Raw genomic sequence first — 21,507 nt, 5'->3', positions numbered from 1 at the left:
CTAATCCCCCCACCAAGTTTCGTCGAAATCCGTCGAGGAGTTTTTCCGTAATACTGTTCACAAACAAACAAACAGAAAGGGGTGAAAACAGTAACCTCCGATCCTCGATGGCGGAGGTTAAAAATGGAGGCATCAGCACGGTCATATGATAAATCTATAACTTTGAGGCCTTTTAAGGGAGGGGGTGGGGGGGGGTAATCTATGAACCGCTTAGTTGCAGCTCATTTGACTTCTTTCCAAACTTTATTTCAGTAACCTTCCCTCTTCTTAGTTTCTCTTCATTTTTGGCTTTTCTTTGGGGGCCATATAAGTATCGCATTAATGTATGTATGTTTTGGCTGCCAGGATGGCCAAGACACTTGCTCTGAGCCATCTAGCCAGGGTTTGAATCTCTGCCCAGCGACAAACTGTCATCCTAGTGTGCCACATGCAGGACGAGGCATTAATGCGAGTGTGCCTTCCTTCGGATGGACGTTAAACTTGCGTCCCATCTGCCGACATTCATTGGTGGACGTTAAAGATCCCATGGTGTACTTCGTTAAGAGTAGGCGAGCTATCGCACAGCCGCAGCCTTATGTGCTTCATACGAAAGAATAAGCTATGTTTCGATTCCCTTCTCCCACCCTCCTTATCGTTGTGTTTCACTTCCCCACAGTTTCTGTGCAGTTCCCGAAGGCAGTGAAAACGACATGCGTTTTGTGTACTGTGCGTGCTGCATTTGTTACATGCTGGCGGACTGGTCAGGAATCGACAGAGACAAAGCCACAGACTTCATCTGCAGGAGCATGGTGAGTCTGGGACACCCAATCCTTTGTGCATTAAAACTAACTCGCATCAGCACATGGTCATTGCTTATGGTACGTGCCTTGTGTTGACTTGTTCGCTGGTTTCAAGTGTTTGCTCTTTGTGTCACTTTTTTTTTGTTCTTTCCAGTCCTATGATGGGGGTTTTGGGCAAGGTCCTGGCTTGGAATCCCATGGTAAGATTTTTTATTATTATTTATTTAGCTGCTGAATTTAATGCACAATTGAAATATTATAAAGCACCTGATTAATTAAACAGAAATGCTATTGGCCGTGGCTTCTTTTTGGCAACTGCAAAATTATTCTTTCAAACCGCCAAAGAGACCGCCTGGGTTAACCTGAGGCGGTCCCTTCGGTTGGGTGCCTGGAATGTCCTGTCCCGAATTTTGTCCTGTTTAATTTCAAAAATTCCTGCCGTTTTTGATGACAAAGCACAAGGAAGTTCCGCTCACATTCCACCGAAATGTCAAATGTTGCAGTTGCATACATTGCCCAACATAGATGTTTTTCCTGTCTTCAGAACCACTTGCCCTCATCCTTCTTATCAGGTCACTCATGTTCAACTAACCCACTTTTTGTCACCTTTCTTCGATGGGATTATTTCTAAGCTTCGCTGCTTTGTTCTCCTTTTGTTTTGCCTCTAAATTTTCTTTCTGCTCATCCAATCTCTCCTCTCTAGTCTTTAATTGTATCATCTTACCTCTATTTTGTACATCCTATGTCTGTCTCTTTTCTACAGCTACAAAATTAGTATGTTAATATAGCAACCTTTGTGATTTACTTCCTTCATAAGTCTTAATATCTGCATTGAAAATGACTGATATCGTTGATCTTTTTTTTTCACGATTGTGTAAAGCACATCATTTTAAGTTAACGTCGGACTGGCTTTCTGACCGTGGATGCATGTGTGAGTCTGTTCTTGCTTTGACTGATTTAATGTCCTTTTCAGGTGGCTCGACGTTTTGCGCCATAGCCTCGTTGCACCTCATGGGGCGGTTGGCCACTGCCTTGTCAGAGCCTGCACTGTGGGCCGTGCGCCGCTGGTGCATTTTCAGGCAGCAATCGGGTTTTCAGGGCCGGCCCAATAAGCCTGAAGACACTTGTTACTCTTTTTGGCTGGGAGGCACCCTGCAGGTAAAACCAGTCCTTCGAGTGACTTGCAAAACTAGGGAAACTATATTGCTGTTTCTATGACTTTGGCTTTAGTTATTATTTGGATTAATAGTTTTACGAAAATGACTTGGGGGAAGTGGATGGATTATTGAAAGTGTTAATTAGTTATTTATTTCATAATGAATGTCAGCATAGGGCGTTTTGTAATCCCAGCCTCGCAGTGGCCAGAATCAGGTGTATAGAAACCTCCTTGTCACCCTGACTCTCGTGTTTGTCTCTTCCCCCCCCCCCTTTTTCCCAAATGTAATGTTCTTCATCCTTTCCCATCATATTTTATCATCTCGCTATATGGCCACAACGCCAACATTACAGAGCCACCTGAGTGAAGTTCAGACGCAACTGCATCAACATGCCGGATCTGAGAGAGTGAGGTTGGATGCCAGAAAGCAACATGGCGCAAGCATGTGTGTCACACCCGGTGGGGCAGGGGTAGCAAAGAAGGGGGGGTGGCATGGGGAAGCACCTGAGAAATTTGGGGTGAGACAACCGGGGCAGTCAGTCTGGCCAGTACCAGCATGCCACCAGTACAGTTCTGGGCTAGTCGGTTGGTGAGTGGTCCCACAGTAACGTGAGAGCTGATTTAGTCAGTACCACAGTGGAAAAGTGTGGCGTGGGCAGTGCCAGTTGGAGCTGGTGGAGTCTGTTCTCCCGAGTTCCGGGGACATCCCTGAGGAGATGCTGCGATGTGAGCTGCAGAACCCACAGCACGAGCACTGAACCCCGATGAGCACGCCCACCTGACATCCCTCAAAAGGAAAGGCCACCACTGAATCCTCTACCTAACACATCCATTCTGTCACATGTTTGTTTGTATTACATCCCTGAAATTAGTCTGCATGTCAAGTTGGTTTAAGATAGTTTGTACGGACCGTTTTCATTTCGCTTAAGTATGTGTCAATTGTTTTTTTTGTTTTTTTTCTTTCCTGTTCATCTGCTTGCTGTGCTCCCCATATATTTTTATAGCTTATATAACCCGTTCATTTAAAAAGCATTGTTGCTGTGGTCTTTACGCCATGAAATTGCCCTCCAGCATAACGAAATTATCCTCAAACCAAGCGAGCACCAAGCTCAGCGCAGGCCAAACAATTTCATTGTTCAATTCTTCTTCCAAACAGCCGTGCATTATGGTAAAAAAACAAAATCCTTGCATGAATTATTGAATTCAGACAGTTGACACACCACTGGTCATATTCGGGGTTCTGTCTTTAGTGAAACGAGTACATCTGATCGACAAAAGGCACCGAAAGTGTTGATTGCAAGCCACAGGAAGTCGAAGTACTATTGGAATCGGAGATGTGATCACCCTTAAATATCACGATTTTGACTAATTGTGGGCAACCTCTTTTTTTTCTCTTTTTTTTTTTTGTATACCTTGTCGAGGCTCGTGTGAGAGCTAACACAATGCACAGCAAGGGGGGCATGAGACAAGAGGGGTGGGAGTGGGAAGGACAAAACAGTGGGGAACAGACACATTAGGAGATCTGTGGAGGGGAGAGGGATTGGGCGGGGAACATGGGGAATACAAGATGGACATTACAAGGACTTTCAGGAAGGAAAGCAGGGAATTTGAAGGAGGAGGGTTTGGGGTGGATTAGCAGGGGTAGAAAAGATCATGGTTTTGGATGGGGGAAGATAAGAGGTGGTGGTGAATAGCTGTTTTGAAGGCCTGGAGGGAAGAATGGGATTGAATAGAGTGAGGGAGTTTATTCCAAAGGTGGGGAAAAAGAGGAATGAAAGAGTGAAGGTGAGCAGTGATTCGTGCTTTTGGTAGTTTTACCAGAAGGGGGTTGTTGGCGGACCTTGAGTGCCCTGCGGAAATGTGGGGGACAAATCGCAGAGAGAGCAGGGGGGGGGCGAGATTGGAGAGGAGACTGTAGAAGACAGAAAGACCACCGACCAACCTGCGGTGATTGAGTGAGAGGCCCAAAGACTCAGCCTCATTGCGGGAGATGCCAATGATCCGAAATGCCTTGATTTCCACAGCGTGAAGCCGAGAAAGGTGGGAGGCAGGAGCACCAGCCCAGAGGGCGAGCAGTACTCCATCAGGCTGCGGATGAAAGCTTTGTAAGTGGTCAGGAGCTCAGGTGGGCCGAGGAAGGACTTTGCACGACAGAGGATTCCCAGTCGGCGACTGGCTTTGGAGGCAAGGTTTGAAATGTGGCTTTCCCTTTGTGTACTGATTTAGTTATTTGGGGGCTTATTTTTGATTAATCGCGGTTTTTGAGCTGTACTATGTCCTCATTTGAGCTGCATTATGAGTCATCGGACAGTTATCTCATACCACGAGCCTTTTGGTGTTTCTTGCGCACTGCTAATAATGGCACTGAAGCATATAACTATGGACAAAAGTGATCATGGTAGTGCCAGAAGGCAGAGAGAGATGATGATGTGCAAAAAAAAAATCTCGTTGTTGAAGGTGAAAGTGTGGCATCTGTGGGATGTCATTACGGGATAAACAAATCTACTGTGCGATATGTCTGTAGAAGTGAGTCAAATATCCGTGGAGTGCTCTGCAGTGTGCTAAGGTGTCACCCCAGTTCCATGATCCTAATATTGAAGGGACGGAAAAAGCCCTTAACGAGTACCAAGCACAGAAAAAAGTGCATTTGAGTGGATCGGTGCTGGGAGAAATCTGCGCATTTACGAAAATTTCCACGAGTCTCCCGGGGCTGAAGCCTCCAGTTCAACCACGGCTACTGACAAGTGGCAAACCAGCAAAGGCTGGTTTGAGAACCCTCAAAAGAAGATCTGGCCTCCACAACGTCAAATTAGTTGGGGAAGCAGCATCAGCAGACCATGATGCTGCGGACAACCTTCCGCGCAGTTGAAGAAACTAATCGAGGACAAGGGATTTATGCCGGAATAAGTCTTTAATGCTGACAAGATGGGATTATTTTGGAAGAGGATGCCATCCCGTACCTTCCTTTCGCGGGAAAGATGTGCTCAGGATTTCAAGCCGGCTAAGGGTTTTCTTGCCCATCTCCTGCATGGTAATGCAGCAGGTGACTTCTCGTCAAGCCAATGCTGCTCTCCAGAGTGCTGAATACCCGCATCCTCAAAGGGAAGAACAAGAACAAGAGCCAGCTCCAGGTATTCTGGCATGCCAACAGGAGAGCATGGGTGACTGCTGCTATGCTAAACAACTGCTTCGTCCACAAGGTGGAAAACAACCTGGAGTCGAATAACATTGCATTCAAGGTTTTATTTATCTTTGATAATGTGCCAGGTCACCCAGAAAATGAGTACTTTGCTCACCCCAATGTGGAGGTTGTCTTCTTACCTCGAAACACGACCTACCTCCTTCAGCCAATTGACTGAAGTCTCCTTGCAAAGTTCAAGTCCTACTACACCCGCCACTTTTAGACCAGATAGAGAGCGACCCTTGCTTGACAGAGATTTCTGGAAAAATTACAACATCGCTGACTGTATTTCTGCAATAACATTAAGGGTTCTTTCGAACAAATTAACCCGTATGACATGGAATGCATGCTGGAGGAAGTTGTGGAGTGAGGTGGTGCACAACTTCAACGGTTTCCTATCGATGGACGAAGTGCGGAATATTGTGAAGGTGGCATGTGTTGTTGGAGGAGAGGGCTTTGGGGACATCCAAGAGAAAGAGGTGGAGGAACTTTAATCCCACCAAGAGGAGTTAATGGAGGAGGATCTGGAAAAGTTCATACACTTGAGTGAAAAGAGATGAGGAGGAGTTGATTGTGCCAAAACCATTAACGAGCAAGATACTGGCAGAGGTGCTGCACGTGGGCAAGGCCCTGGCTGATGTGTTTGCGATCTATCCATTTATGGAGAGTAGCATAAAATTTAAAAGGGTGTTGGAGGTTGAAATGATGCCTTATAAAGAGACCTACAATGACCTGCAAGCTAAAATGAAGCAATCGACCATGACTAGCTTTTTTTTTTTTTTACAAGGGCCAACAGCACCACCACCACCACGCCAACCACAAGCAGTGCCTCAACCAACTCACCCAATGATCCACCAGCCATTGCACGTTCTCCATCTGCTGTCTGTGTGTGTGTGTCCCAAGATGGTCTTGAGGAGGACCCCGCAACCTTCTAACTGCCTCTTCTGCCACCTCACCCTCCATTCCAGCAGAATCATCATGATCATTGGTTCAGTATTGTGCTTTATATTTCCTGTACAATACGTAATACTTTCACCTCACTGTTTTTGGAATAAATTTAAAGGTAACAGTCTTGTGTTTTTGTTTATTTTACATGTTTATTTAAATTGTTCATGTGTTTATTTTTTGCCTGCTGCACACCTTTCTCTATATTTTCTCAAAGCCCAGGAACCTAACCCACTTTTTCCAATAGATATGCCCTTAGTTTTAACTATTGTGGTTTTGAATATCGCGGAATTTTCCACAACCGTAACCCTCATGATATTTAAGTGTTTAATGTAGTCTCATTACAAGGGTATTTTAAAACTCGATGGTGATTCACGTGGAACAGCCAATGTTGTGTGCATAATAACCATGCAGCTGCTACGGAACAGTCAGAGATTATAATACACACTAAAATTTGTGAACCATTGTTTAATATTGAACAGTTCCAAAGCAGTATGTACACACTCGTACATTGTGTTCTTTGATGCAGCAATTGTAATTGTGTGTCAAATATTTAAGCATCACATGATTAATGTAAAGGCAGGTATTTGGGTTTTGTTTTCAAATATGGGAAATAAAAGGATATTTGCATAAATCCATCCATTGGGACCATACTCTGTACAGAGCGTTGGTGCTGCTTAAGCAGTCTCCTTGGCTATTGGGCACAATCATGGATGGGTCGCCACTCCAACACAGCATACTAGCATGCTGGCACTCATTTTGCCAATCGCAGAAGGATGACAGGCAGAGTCAACCCCACCTGGTATTAATTCAACAGTAAAGTGGGATTTGAACTCAGGATCCTAGGATCCCAAGCCCACCACCCTAACCATTAAACCAACACCAGGCATTCTGCATAAATAAAGAACCTTTTCTGTTTTCTATCTCCCTTTTCTGACCATTTCATACACCATCACTAAACTCTATATACATAATTAACAGTCTTGCAATTCTGCTCATGGCATCTAATTCTCTGTGTCTCGCAATTGATTTTTTTCATGAACCTTCATAATAATAAATTGGAAACCCGCCCTCCCCCCCACCCCTCCCCCACCATTTCCAAAAGAACTGCACTGTAGGCAATGATTCAATCAATGTGACCAATTTGATAATTACGGTAAACCATTGGCTGTCGTGATTTCTTCTTCTTCTGCTTCCCTGTTTACCTAATGTGTTGCCTCTTGTTTGTATGTTTATTTTCCAGTTGCTGGGATTATTTTATTGTACTGATGTTAAAAAGAACCGGCATTTCATAATGTCCACCCAAGACAATGTTGTTGGAGGGTTTGCAAAGTGGCCAGACAGTCATCCAGGTATGATGTAACAAACTGCCATTCAACTACCAATTCTTCGGTAAGGGTGGAACCACCATCATAAAAACATGCCATTTCACCACATGCATGTCCAACCACTCTGATGGGAGTACGCAATGAACAGGCTCAGGGGAAATGGAGATCGAGTCAATCACCCATTCCGCTAACTTAAGTAATAATTTGGTTATCATTGTAAAGAAAGCAGTTTAACATTTGTTTATGTTCATTTGTCACCTGTTAGAATTATCCCAAAGACTTAGAACTCCCTTTGGAACATACTTTTCAATACCATGGAACACTAGTCTCTGAGGGCTAATGTTCTGAGGAAAAGGTGAACGCTCAGTACGTCATTCACACCGTGATTCCCACATATAGTTGAAATAATTCACTTTGCAAGACATTATTCATATCCTATTATTGTCATAGAGTCTGTTATTATCAATGCTCTAAATCTGTCTGCTTCCTCTTTGCAATTTAATATCTTCCAATACAATCTACTTCGTTTTCTTATCAATCCATTTCAGGTTCATGGTTTATGCCATTATAAACAAATGACAAAGTAAACATTTCAAAGTCCATTTGGTTATTTATTTAAATTTCAAATGAATTTGCTGACCTAAACTGCAAATTTGGCCTTGTTGTGATTATTCACTATGCTTTTGATAAAGTATATAAAATAGATGTCATTTTTTGTTAAATATCTACCTCCACCACTGAAGGTGGACAAAGGTTGTGTTTTCACCCCCATCGATCTGTTTGTTTGTTTTTGTCTGTGAACGGGATATCTAAAAGGTTGTGGACGGATTTGGATGAAATTTGATGGAGAGGTATGGTGTGTGTGTGTGACAAGGATGAAATGATTAGATTTTGGTGAATATCTGAATCCTGATCCGGCAACTCTAATTTTTAAGTGATTCTTCACATTTGAGAGAAAGAGCTAAAAACGATATATAGCACGATATCTTCAAATGTTACGGATGGATTTGGACGCAACTTGGTGGACAGGTTGGGTATGTGACAAGCAAGAATTGATTCAATTTTGGTGAAGATCCAGATTCGAGAATTTTTGAAGTGATTCTTCACCATTGAGAGATGAGGCCCAAAAATGATGTGCAACAGATTTCAAAAAGTTGTGGATGACAGCTACATAATAGCTCCAGCAGATAAGGCTGCTAATAATTTTGTTTTGGTTTGTAAAATGTTTTATGTGGAGGCTTTATTAAGAGAATTAGGCATTAATAAGGTTACTTTCACTTGTATAGGAAATAGTACATATGTTCCTTGTCATGAGTCACTCCAAGATATTTTCTCTGAGTATCAGGAAGTTTTAGTTAATAATTTCGGTATTAAATATAAAGAGGTAAATCTTTGTATTCCTCGGCTTTCCTGGATTCCTAAGCTTCATAAGAACCAGTACAAGTATAGGTTTATAGCGGGTGCCAGGCCATGTACCACCAGACAGTTATCGGTTATGGTTAACTCAGGATTACAATTTCTTAGGGAACAGTTCAGGAAATATTGTTTACCAATTGAGAATAATTATGGTATTAACACTTCCTGGAGCAATATTTTTTCTTTAGAGTTCTTAGATAGGATTAGATGCCTCAACATCAAGTCGGTTGAAGTTTTTGATTTTTCAACTCTATATACAAATTTGGATTTAGTACTAGTGAGGGATTCACTCTTCAAAGTGATTGACAAAGATTAAAAGAGTTTTGTGGGGTAATGTTTCAACAGGTTAAAGGTATTCCCATGGGGGGAATTGCAGCCCCCTACGAGCTGACATTTTTCTTATTTTCTGTGAATTTTCATTGATGCAGAAACTGATGAAGGAGAAAAAATTAGAATTTGCTAAAACATTATCTCATACATTATATAGATGATATTTGTGTGGTTAACTAGAATTTTATTTGATAGGCAGTTTCACAAGATTTATCCAGATAACCTGATTGCAAACAGGAGTGGTAATGATTGTACAGTTGCTGCATATCTGGATGTGTCGGTTAGAATCGGACAGAATGGTTTTAGTACAAGTGTATATCATAAAGTTGATGATTTCAGTTTCCCTGTAGTCTTGTACACCTTTCCAGGTGGCAATGTACTAATTAAAATGAGTTTTAATGTATTTTCATCTCAGATACTTAGATTTGCAAGAATTTGTTCAGTAAAAGGATGATTTTGTGGAACGTGCTGAGAAGGTATTTTCCATCATGTTAAACAGAGGATAGTTTGTTAATTGTTTGATCAGGTCTTGTGAGAATGTCTTTGGACTCCATCGTCACCTTGTATTTAAGTTTGGTTGGTTTTCTTGTAAACAAGTTCCGATTGCATTGCATTTGATATAATAATAATGAATTAATTATTTTAGTGAGGTAAATTCTTTAATAAATATAATTGATTAAACATATTTATAGATGGTATTAAATAATGGAGATTTTGAGATATAAATAAATATTATTTATGAAATACATTGTAAATTAGTATTAAAATGATTTATTGGTGGTTACGAGGTTATGCAGTGCAGCATGTTGAAATCGGTTATTAATGACAGTTTGAGTTGATGGTTAGATGGAGGTAATGTGTAATAGACATGTCTACAAGGTAAAGTGTTTTTCGCTTAATATGCAGGTTTATCATATAAATTGGTGTATGATTAAAGTTATTCACATGAAGTAAAACTTTAAGAGTTTCACATGAAGAAGTTTTTTTTTGAAGAAGAATTTTTAATAAAAATTAAAAATTCACATGAAGAAGTTGATTGACTTCCGGTTCCGGTTTTAGAGCAGCGAGAGGTCTCCTTTGGGGCTCCCTGCTGACGTTCTCAAAGCTAAGTTTCCGGTTGTTATTTGTCCCGTTTTAACTGTTTAATTTTCTCACCTACATGTTACTGTGTGTTGCTAGTTCGGTTTTGTTTCAAAAATCGTGCTATTTTGTGAGTATTTTTGTCGACGTTCTTACCTGTGCTTGAGGCCTAGGCCTAGGCTATAGGCCTACCGGTTCCACTCGGTGTTCGATCGTTTTTTTTTTTTGTTTGTTTGTTTTTTCTCCCCATTACCTTCAATTTCTATCCTCCCCATTACCTTCAATTTTGATCCTCCCCACTTTCCAAACATCCCCCATTCTCCCAACTAATCTCTTTCTTATCTCAAAAAAAAAAAAAAAAAAAAATAAAAAAATACCCTACAACAACAACAACACACTCATCTTCTCCCGATTCTGCTTCTTCTTCTTCCTCGATTTTTTTTTATTTTTTTTTTTTACACTTCCATGACCTAATCTGTTGAACTCTCATATATTAATATTAACAACAAAAAATAAATATATATATATATATACCCAACAACAACAACACGCTCACCTTCTCCCGATTCTGCTTCTTCTTCCTTGTAACCTCCTCCTCGTCTTCTTCCTCGATTTTTTTTTTTTTTTTTTTTTTTTTTACACTTCCATGACCTAATCTGTTGAACTCTCTCATTCATTATTTTTAACTACAAAAACGATCTTATAATGCTTCATCTTCCTCTCTCACACATGTGGTACTCTTTACTGTTTCACAATGCACTACTCTTCTGCTATTTTAACAGACTGCTCTCATTTCAACCTCTCCTTCATTCCTTGCCTAAAAAATCCAACTATTACAGCGCTTCTTCTCTCCATGCTCTGAATTCGCCTTCATTGCATCCATCAAGAATTGTGTTAAATCGCATCTCTGACCTAAAACTTTTAAAAACCACAGTTTGCCATGGATGCTCGCTTTCCATCAACCATTCTTTTTTCCAACTTCAGTGCCAACTCACCCCCTCACCCCTCACTCTCACTCTCAAAGCAACCATCCCACTCTTCTCCCTCCAAGCCTCCCTCTCACCTCTCTCAAAAATCCCCCCTCACCTTTCTCCCACCTTTCATCCCCCTCACTCTTCCTTCTCAAAGTTGCCCCCCTCTCATCCACCAACCTGCCTCCCTCCACTGCCCTCTCACCTCCATCTCTTCACTCCACCTCCTCAAATCCTCAACTGCCTTCTTCCCCCTCTCTTGTCCCCCCTCTCCCCCAGCACCACAGAGCCTTTTCTCCTCCTCATTCGGCCCCTCCCCTCGCTGTTCTGCAATACCCCACACTCCTTCAGCAACCCTCCTTACCTGCCCCCTCGTCCCTTGTCCTACCCTCCCCTCCCCCTCCACCTCCTGCACCCAAAGCCTCCTCCCCTTCCTCTTCATTAAAAGTGTGGACCTCAAATATCCGGGGCCTTCGCTCAAACCTTTCAGATCTTTCCATACAGGTTGCCACTGACAAACCAGACATTATCTGCCTAACAGAAACTTTCCTCTCCCAAGACGTGTCTGACTCCCAAGTATCTCTCCCTGGCTACTCCCTCTTACGGTATGACAGACCTGAGCCTCGTCCTGGTGGAGGTGTTGCTCTCTTCATCAAAGACTCTATTCCTCACTCTCCATGCACTGCTCTCACTCCCCCACACCCCCAGGAATACCTCTGGCTTCGGCTTCCCCTCCACTCCCACCTCATGTTTATATGTGTACTGTACCGTCCACCGAACAGTGATGACTCCATCTACACCTCACTATCCGAAAACATGGACCATCTTCTATCTTCTCATCCAAACTCTCTCTTCCTCATATGTGGTGACTTCAATTGTCATCACGCCAGTTGGCTCGGTGTGGGTACCTCTCTCACCTGCCATGGCACCTCAGCAAAAGCTTTCTGCGACTCATTGGGACTGACTCAATCGGTCAACTTCCCGACCCGGATCTCAACCAATGGTACTCCATCTCTTCTGGATCTGATTTTGACAAATTTCCCTGACAATATCTGCTGCTCTTCCTTCGCTCCAATTGGTTCTTCTGACCACGTCCTTGTCAAAGTGGACATCTCTCTGGCTGTTATCAGAGAACCACCTCACCGCCGTCGAGTCTGGCATTTCACTCAAGCCGACTGGCAGGGTCTCCGAGCAGCCATCAAACTTACAGACTGGTCTCCTATCACTACTTTCTCAAACATCAACTCATCCTGGGAATTCTTTCAAAGAAACTTGCTCTCCATCATGCACAGATTTATCCCCTCTCGTGTTCAGTTGTCTTACCCTTCCTCCCGCCCTTGGTTCACTGAAGCTTGTGGCGAGGCATTTGTCCTGAAATAACTTGCCTTTGCCTCATGGAAAGCAAACCCAACTGAGGGCAATCTCAGTTCTTTCCACAAAGCTCGGAACAAGTGTGTATCTACCCTCAGGAGAGCCAGAAAACAACATCTTTCTCATCTCAAGTCTGAACTCTCAAACCTCTCTACCTCCTCAAAATCCTGGTGGCGTTTAATCAAATCTGTTTCTGGTGTATGTTCCCCCTCCATCCCCTCCCTTACCTAAAATGGCCGCACTGCTGATTCCACACGTGATAAAGCTGAATGTCTAAACTCGGTGTTTGCAGCTAAATCTTGTGTCCTAAACCCATCACTATCTCTACCCACTTTACCCAGTCGCACCCAACTGTCCCTGGACTCTGTGTCCTTTTCTCCTGACAAGGTGGAGAGCTTGCTTTCAAACCTCGAGTCAGATTCTGCAACCGGTCCAGACGGCATCAGCCCACGTGTCCTCAAAGCCTGCTCTTCTGCTCTTGCTCACCCTCTCTCTGTTCTATTCACCCTCTCATTTGCCCAAGGTCATCTGCCATCTGCTTGGAAATCTGCTAACATCACTGCCCTGCATAAAAAAGGTGCAAAAACAGATCCCTGTAACTACAGACCAATCAGCCTTCTCCCAATCATCAGCAAGGTGATGGAATCCATCATCGCTTCAGATATGAAATCCTTCCTCTTCTCCAATGGCTTGATTTCCAATCATCAATTTGGTTTCAGACCAGGTCACTCTACCCTGGATATGCTGCTTCTGCTCTCCCATCAATGGATGGAGGTCCTCAATGCCAGACAGGAAATCCGAGCCGTATCCCTGGACATATCACGTGCTTTTGACACAGTCTGGCACCCTGCCCTACTCACCAAACTCTCTTCCCATGGTATTCAAGGCCATCTCCACTCATGGCTCGCAGACTTCCTCTCCTGTCGCAGTCAACGTGTGGCCCTCAATGGAGTTCTTTCATCCCCTCTTCCTGTGCAGGCTGGAGTTCCTCAAGGTAGCGTTCTGGGCCCTGTTCTTTTTCTGGTTTTCATCAATGATCTCTCGGACTCTCTGGAAAATCCTCTATTTCTCTTTGCCGACGACTCCACCCTCTGCCGTACCATCTGTCATCCCTCAGACCGGCAAGCAGCAGCTTCTTCGTTTACTGCATATCTGGATAAAATCACAAACTGGTCCAACACGTGGAACATGTCTTTCAATCCAGACAAATCTCACACTCTCACTATGTCTCTTCGAAAGGACCGTTTACAAAACCCCCCCATCCACTTTCTCAACAATCCTCTGGAAGAAGTCTTTTCTTTCAAGCTTCTAGGTCTCACTATCTGCCATGACCTTTCCTGGGAAAGTCACATTTCCAACCTCGCCTCAAAAGCCAGTCGCCGACTGGGAATTCTCCGTTGTGCAAAGTCCTTCCTAGGCCCTCTTGAGCTCCTGACCACTTACAAAGCTTTTGTCCGTAGCCTGATGGAGTACTGCTCTCCCCTCTGGGCTGGTGCTCCTGCCTCCCACCTTTCTCGGCTTCACGCTGTCGAAACCAGGGCATTTAAGATCGTCGGCATCTCCCGCAATGAAGCTGAGTCTTTGGGCCTCTCACTCAATCACCGCAGGTTGGTCGGTGGTCTTTCTGTCTTCTACCGACTCCTCTCCAGCCTTGCCCCCCCCTGCTCTCTCTGCGATTTGTCCCCACCACATTTCCACAGGGCGCTCAAGGTCCGCCAACAACCCCCTTCTGGTAAAACTACCAAAATCACGAATCACTGCTCATCTTCACTCTTTCATTCCTCTTTTTTCCCGCCTTTGGAATAAACTTCCTCACTCTATTCTTTCCCATTCTTCCCTCCAGGCTTTCAAAACAGCTGTTCACCACCACCTCTTATCTTCCCCCATCCAAATCCTCGATCTTTTCTACCCCCGATAATCCACCCAAGCCCACTTCCTTCATTTCTCCTGCTTTCCTTCCTGAAAGTCCCTGTAATGTCCATCTTCTCTTCGCCATGTTCCCCGTCCCATCCCCATCCCTCTCCCTTCCACAGTTCACCTAATGTGTCTGTTCCCCACTGTTTTGTCCCTTCCACTCCCGCCCCTCTTGTCTCATGCCTCCTTGCTGTGAGTTGTGTGTTAGCTCTCATACGAGCCTCGACCAAGGTATACAAAAAAAAAAAAGTGATGATTAAACAGGTTAAAAAAAAACAGCTGTTTTTGCCTGCTGAGCAGGGGTTAGGCTTTTTCTTGAGGTAATGTTTTTTTTATGGCTGGATGCCCTTCCTGACGCCAACCCTGGTCACCTCTTACGACACACAGGGATATGGTACACCTATTCTAACCAGGGCATACACCGGGACCAACCGGCCCAGTACACTGGTACTCATTTCACCGACCATGGAAGGATGACAGGCCTGGGTGAACCCCCTGGTGTTAATTCAGCAGCCAGCGGGGCTTGAACTCAGGACCTTAAGATCCCAAGACAGCCACCCTAACCACAAAGCCAACATCAGGCTCAACAATTAAACAAGTTTGAATAAGGATATTGCATTGCTGTGTTGACTGACTGGACGCAACTTTGGGTTGTGGGTCCATTGATGTTGAGTAATCTACTGATGTGTGTTTTGACTCTCCACCCGGCCGAGTAAGATGACAGAGTCAGATGAGGATCCTCGAATTACACGATTTATTTCCAAAGACCACACGCATGCGGAATGTGACTCAGTGACCCTTCAGTCAGGCTCCCCAGAATCACATTGAGAATATGCTTCAAAACCATCATATATATATATATATAATCACACAATAGCAAAACTGGGTGTGGGCTATTTCGTGCTGAAATACAGCTCCTCTACCAAGTTTTCGCAGGGATGGTAACATCTTCTCCTTCAGGATGTCACAGTACATCGTAGAATCCATGTTTCCCTCGATGAACTTGAGCTCTCCAGTACCCGCAGCACTCATGCATCCCCAAACCATGACACTACCACCACCATGCTTGACAGTACGGATAACGTACTTGTCTTGGTACTGTGCCCCAGCTCGCCGCCAGACACGCTGTGCTCCATCAGATCTAAACAAATTGATCTTCGTTTCATCAGACCAGAGGAAATGTTCCCAGTAGTCCAGTGGCTTGGATTGATGTGCTTCAGCAAACTGATTGTGAGCTTTCTTGTGGCTCTGCTTCAGGAGAGGTTTACGCCTTGGACACCGCCCATGCAACCCGATACGATGGAGTGTGCGACGTATGGTTTGTGCACTAACAGACTGGCCAGAATGCGTTGAAATATCTTCAGCAATCTTGGCGGCACTTTGTCGTCTGTCTTGGAGGACTAGATTCTGAACTTGGCGAACATTACGTGCAGTCATCTTTGCTGGTCTGCCCTGGCGAGTGCAACTCATTGTTGTACGCTTCTTGGAGAACCTCTGGATGATCTTGGCCACGGTGTTGGGGCTTACTTTCAAAGAAGCACTGATCTTCTTGTATCCTTGGCCATCTTTATGTCGGGCAACGATTCGATCTTTGACTTCTTTCGAGAGCTCTTTACCATGAGGAGCCAGGCTGCTTTCTCAATGGCGATTGGTACAGTGTTTCCTATGCATTTATTTATTCAGCAAGCAGATAGACAATTACTGCATTGAGTACACTTCTTCACTTTTAACATACCAGGGAGGTTGCAGCTCTATGGACATTGTGTGTATTGTTTGGTGCATATTTGTACTTTTAACACTCTGATTTAAATATGCAGAAAATGATGAAAACGGAAGCTGTTTTACCATGCTTGACTTACTTCTTGTGCAGACAATAGCAGGGGTGTACTCACTCTTGTTGCCTCCTCTTTCAGAAATATTTGTAATATGCCACATTGTTTTTATGGAATGGCAGTTTTGTGCCTGCATACATATTGCAGAATGTCTACTCTGTCATCAAATCTAAGCTTTTGCTTCTAGCACAGCTGCTTAAAAAGTTACACTGAATTATTTACATATTTCTGAGGGGTGTACTCACTTTTGTGAGATACTGTACACACACACACACACACACACACACACACACACACACACACACACACACACACACACACACACACACACACACACACACACACACACACACACACACACACACACACACACACACACACACACACACACACACACATACATATATACAGCTCTGGAAAAAATTGAGACCACTGTAAAATTATCAGTTTTTCTGGTTTTACTATTTATAGGTATGTGTTTGAGTAAAATGAACATTTTTGTTTTATTCTATAAACTACTGACAACATTTCTCCCAAATTCCGAATAAAAATATTGTCATTTCGAGCATTTATTTGCAGAAAATGACAACTGGTCCAAATAACAACAAAGATTCAGTGTTTCCAGACCTCAAATAATACAAACAAAACAAGATCATATTCATTTTTAAACAACACAATACTAATGTTTTAACTTAGGAAGAGTTCAGAAATCAATATTTTGTGGAATAACCCTGATTTTCAATCGCAGCTTTCATGCGTCTTGGCATGCTCTCCACCAGTCTTTCACACTGCTGTTGGGTGACTTTATGCCACCTCCTGGCGCAAAAAATTCAAGCAGCTCGGCTTTGTTTGATGGCTTGTGACCATCCATCTTCTTCTTGATCACATTCCAGAGGTTTTCAATGGGGTTCAGGTCTGGAGATTGGGCTGGGCATGACAGGGTCTTGATCTGATGGTCCTCCATCCACACCTTGATTGACCTGGCTGTGTGGCATGGAGCATTGTCCTGCTGGAAAAACCAATCCTCAGAGTTGGGGAACATTGTCAGAGCAGAAGGAACCAAGTGTTCTTCCAGGACAACCTTGTGCGTGGCTTGATTCATGAGTCCTTGACAAAGACAAATCTGCCCGATTCCAGCCTTACTGAAGCACCCCCAGATCATCACCGATCCTCCACCAAATTTCACAGTGGGTGCGAGACACTGTGGCTTGCAGGCCTCTCTAAGCTGTAGGTCTCCGTCTAACCATTAGACGACCAGGTGTTGGGCAAAGCTGAAAATTGGACTCATCAGAGAAGATGACCTTACTCCAGTCCTCTATGATCCAATCCTTATGGTCTTTTGCAAACCTCAGCCTGGCTCTTCTTTGCTTCTCATTGACGAAGGGCTTTTTTCTAGCCTTGTACGACTTCAGCCCTGCCCCTAGGAGCCTGTTTAGAACTGTCCTCACCATGCACTTCACCCCAGCTGCCATTTGCCATTCTTTTTGTTGGTCACTTGATGTCATCCTACGGTTGTTGAGTGACATGCAAATGAGTTGGCGGTCATCCCGGTCAGTGGAAAGTCGTTTTCGCCCTCTGCCAGTCTGTAGCTTTGTTGTCCCCAATGTCTGCTGCTGGACCTTGTTCTTATAAACCACCATCTTTGAAATTTTAATGATGGAAGCAACGTGATGCTCACTGTATCCCTCTGCCAGTAAAGCCAGAATTGAACCCTTCTTTTCCTCACTCAAAACTTTTCAACTCTTTTGGCATGGTCAATAGTTATTTTTTTGATTCCAATTACTTTTGAGGTACTACTAGCACTGTTTTTGCCATCCAACTGGTCCTATTGCAAGAGGATAGACCACAGCAGTGGTTTTTATACTTTTCCTTGTTAAATAAGATTCAGTTCAGGTGATCACCTAATCAGTACCTCACTAAGTAGAATGAGGTGTGCCTGTGTTGGAATTCAACAGACACTGGAATGGAATGGCTGCCATACATGTGGAGATGCTGAGTGAAATTTTTTGGAGTGGTCTCTTATTTTTTCCACAGCTGTTATATATATATATATATATTTATATTTATATATATATATATATATATATATATATATATATATATATATATATATATATATATATATATATATATATATATATATATATATATATATATATATATATATATATATATATATATATTTTAACATATACACACCATTATTGAAGTTATCTGACCTGGACAAATGCCATGATGATACCATCACGATGACATCGTAACTGCACACCCAAGAAGGGCCCCCAGCAGTGCAAAGATGTCAAGGTCAAATGCTGTCACCAAGTGGATGAAAAGTGAAGCTACCGACTAGTTTGACCCTTATTGGGGCTCGTCAGGCAACACATCGCTGTTCCATCCACTTGGTGACTTTGAAGCCTTTCGGCTTATATACTGGTTAATTATACATCTCTAACTCAAACTGTGATGCACCTAGATCGTATCTGGAACCCACAAGTGCCATAATCACTGCAAAAAAAGCTTCTTTTCACAATAACAATCGTGAAAATAAGCTAATACATATTCGTAGATTTACCTTGCAGTCTGCAAGCATACAACTAAATGAATTAAATAAAAAGTTAGTGAGCAGTATGAATCGGATTCAAAAGTCTGAGTCCACATTAATACCACAAGCTTTCTCATGCCACAATTTCAAACTAATTTTTCATTACATTAAAAATATTTATTTATTCTCTTTCATTTATTATAGTTATCATTGACTGAAACTTTGTCTTAACAGAATAAAAGAAGGGTTAGTACATTTGAGAGGCAAAATGTATGTGAGCAGTCGCACTATGCTCTGCAGTGCATTACAAAACTGTTGGGAAAACAACCGACTCAAGTATAATCCATAAACGAATTGAATCGATGCTGTGTAGAGTTGAGGCAGTTCTCAAAACAAAAGGGGGTCACACTGATTTATTGAACACTAACAGAGTACCCGCCCTACGGGTGATCTTGTTCCAAGCATGCAACACGTTCTTCTGGCACATAGCTTTATTTGGGTGGGTGTATAGGCAACTGACAGCTGCTTCAATCGCTCCTGAAAATAAAAACCATAACCCGGGTTACGTGCATGAATTAAAAATGCCTCACTGCACTGGAAAACGTGCGGACAGGAATACTGAACTGTCCATGAATTGTAGCAAGGATGTGTAAAGACATCTAGATGTTAAACAGTGGAAACAGAGATCAGGTTGTGATCTCCTAGTGTTACTTAATGTGGATCGAACAAGCACCCTTGGTCACAGAGAGTGGGAACACTCTTGTCTATATGCAGAGATCGCTAAGGACATCGCTGTACATTTTTGGCTTTGCATGAAACTTGGACCCACACTGTTCCTGCCAAAACTGCCAATAAGTGGCAAAACCAGCAAATCGGTTGACCCCATGGCCCACGCACACTTACTGCTCTTTCCATATTGCTATTGATCCACCTCTGATGGGAAATAGCATTGCGACCGGTTGTGGAGTCCATGTTGACTCGTGGGAAACTTTTTGTAGTATTTTTGTTTTGTATGCTTTTACCCTCATACCTTTGTTTCTTTAATTTGCGTTTGGGTATGTAAAACTCAACATGAATCCTTGCTATCCCTTTGCCTGCAATACCATTGCACTTTGAGCTTATTCCTTCACTAAAAATAATTGTGAAATAAAAAATGAAAAAAAACCAAAAAACTTCCGAGCAATTCATTTTATTTGGAATGAATGCCAATCTTTCCAGTGTTGACTTTTTGGATTTCATAATTTTTAGTTTTTTTTTTTTTAAATATCCCAGCATGAATAAATGGTATGTGCTTGTTTGCAGATGCTCTGCACTCTTACTTGGGATTGTGTGGCTTGTCACTACTTGGAGAGCCAGGGTTGCAATCCCTAAATCCTGCTCTCAATGTAAGCAAGCGTGCATTCGCTCACCTGCAGCTCCTGCATGGTTTCAAGAAGGATACGAGAAGCACAGCCTACGACTGCAGCGCCATTCACCTTTTAGCCACAAAGTAGCTCCATCACTATTTCAACCATTGCATTAATTATCTGTGAGATCAGAATTTTGTAGAATTTTATTACTATTTATGCTATCTCCAGCTTTTTGGTTATGATATTTTAGCCAAATGTTATTTTGGTTATTGTTATGCATCTGTCATCCACAAAGGCTGGGCTTTATCAAATATATTCCGGGCATAAGGGCTGAGCCACGAGACCTGAATGAGCTTTGGCCTGCACGGCTGGTGGGTCAACCTAATTACCCTGTGCGTGAAGCGCAAACTGGAGTTAAAGCAATTGGTTTACTCTCTCTTCGGTCGATAATCGAGGAACTACAAATTTAAATCGGTTGTTATATTGTACGAATCGGAACACAAACCTGCAGTTTAGCTGTACTTCAGCTCTGAATTTGTCAAATTGTTTGGAATCTCGTCCTGAGCGCGAATGCACACAGAGGAGTAAGGAATTATTATTATTATTTTTTTTTAGTCTGCTGGCAGTTAAACAAAATTGAAAATCATTCTTACTGCAAATCTTAGTTTATTTTTTTTTTAGGGATGTCATCAAGAACTCAAAAAACAGGCATGAATAACGAATTTAACGTGTTAAATAAAGTGATGTAAAAGACGCTGCATCATTGGCGGTGAACTTCCGGAATTTTCTTTTTCCCACAGCCTTTAAAACTTTTATTTCAATTCAATTTTATACTTGAACACTGGAGAACACAAATCGCCTTTCAGCACTTCCAAAATACTTCAGTTTAGCAGTACTTGCACGAAATTTTACGCCATTTCGACCAATCAGATTTGCCGTTCGTGTTCTCAGCGTTGGGGAATATCGAGATTCAGACAAAATGGTGGCTCGTAGGAAATACAGATTGTACTCGGAAACGTAAGGCAAGAGTTGAAATGACCCTTCCCATTTCCTTTTTCTCAATACTGTGTAGGGGTAAGGTGTTCTATGAACTCTCTAGTTTAACATGTTTTAAAGAAATAAAAATGTGAAAATATTTATGCAATGTAAAAATACTGCTGGATTTTGTATATTTCTTAACAACTGAATTAAAATGGAAAACGCATCATCTTTTGTAATCCTTGAATCATATGAGTCGTAATACGTCCGGACCCGTCTTCTTCATCCATGCTGCAGAGCTGGAGATAACTTCATTCCTTTACAATAATTATAAG

The 21,507-nt window shown here is 42.6% G+C and overlaps 1 protein-coding gene across 2 annotated transcripts in view; it reads left to right on the top strand.

Annotated features, from left to right (window-relative positions):
• The window catches only part of PGGT1B (protein geranylgeranyltransferase type I subunit beta), a 30,058-nt gene extending 8,660 nt beyond the window's left edge, over nt 1-21,398 (top strand). For both annotated transcript variants that reach the window (XM_085845783.1, XM_085845782.1), the window contains exons 6-10: nt 656-788; nt 934-979; nt 1,753-1,937; nt 7,305-7,413; nt 20,148-21,398. In XM_085845783.1, coding sequence (XP_085701909.1) covers nt 656-788; nt 934-979; nt 1,753-1,937; nt 7,305-7,413; nt 20,148-20,338 — 664 coding nt within the window. In that variant the 3' untranslated portion in view covers nt 20,339-21,398. The remainder of the gene's footprint in view (nt 1-655; nt 789-933; nt 980-1,752; nt 1,938-7,304; nt 7,414-20,147) is intronic.
• The last annotated feature ends 109 nt before the right edge of the window (nt 21,399-21,507 follow it).

Source organism: Eptatretus burgeri, chromosome 11, assembly GCF_056783735.1.
Source record: "Eptatretus burgeri isolate ZD-2024b chromosome 11, Ebu_testis_v1, whole genome shotgun sequence".
NCBI lineage: Eukaryota > Metazoa > Chordata > Myxini > Myxiniformes > Myxinidae > Eptatretus > Eptatretus burgeri.
Note: the sequence above shows the minus strand (reverse complement) of the source record. Positions and strands in the feature narration are given on the sequence as shown.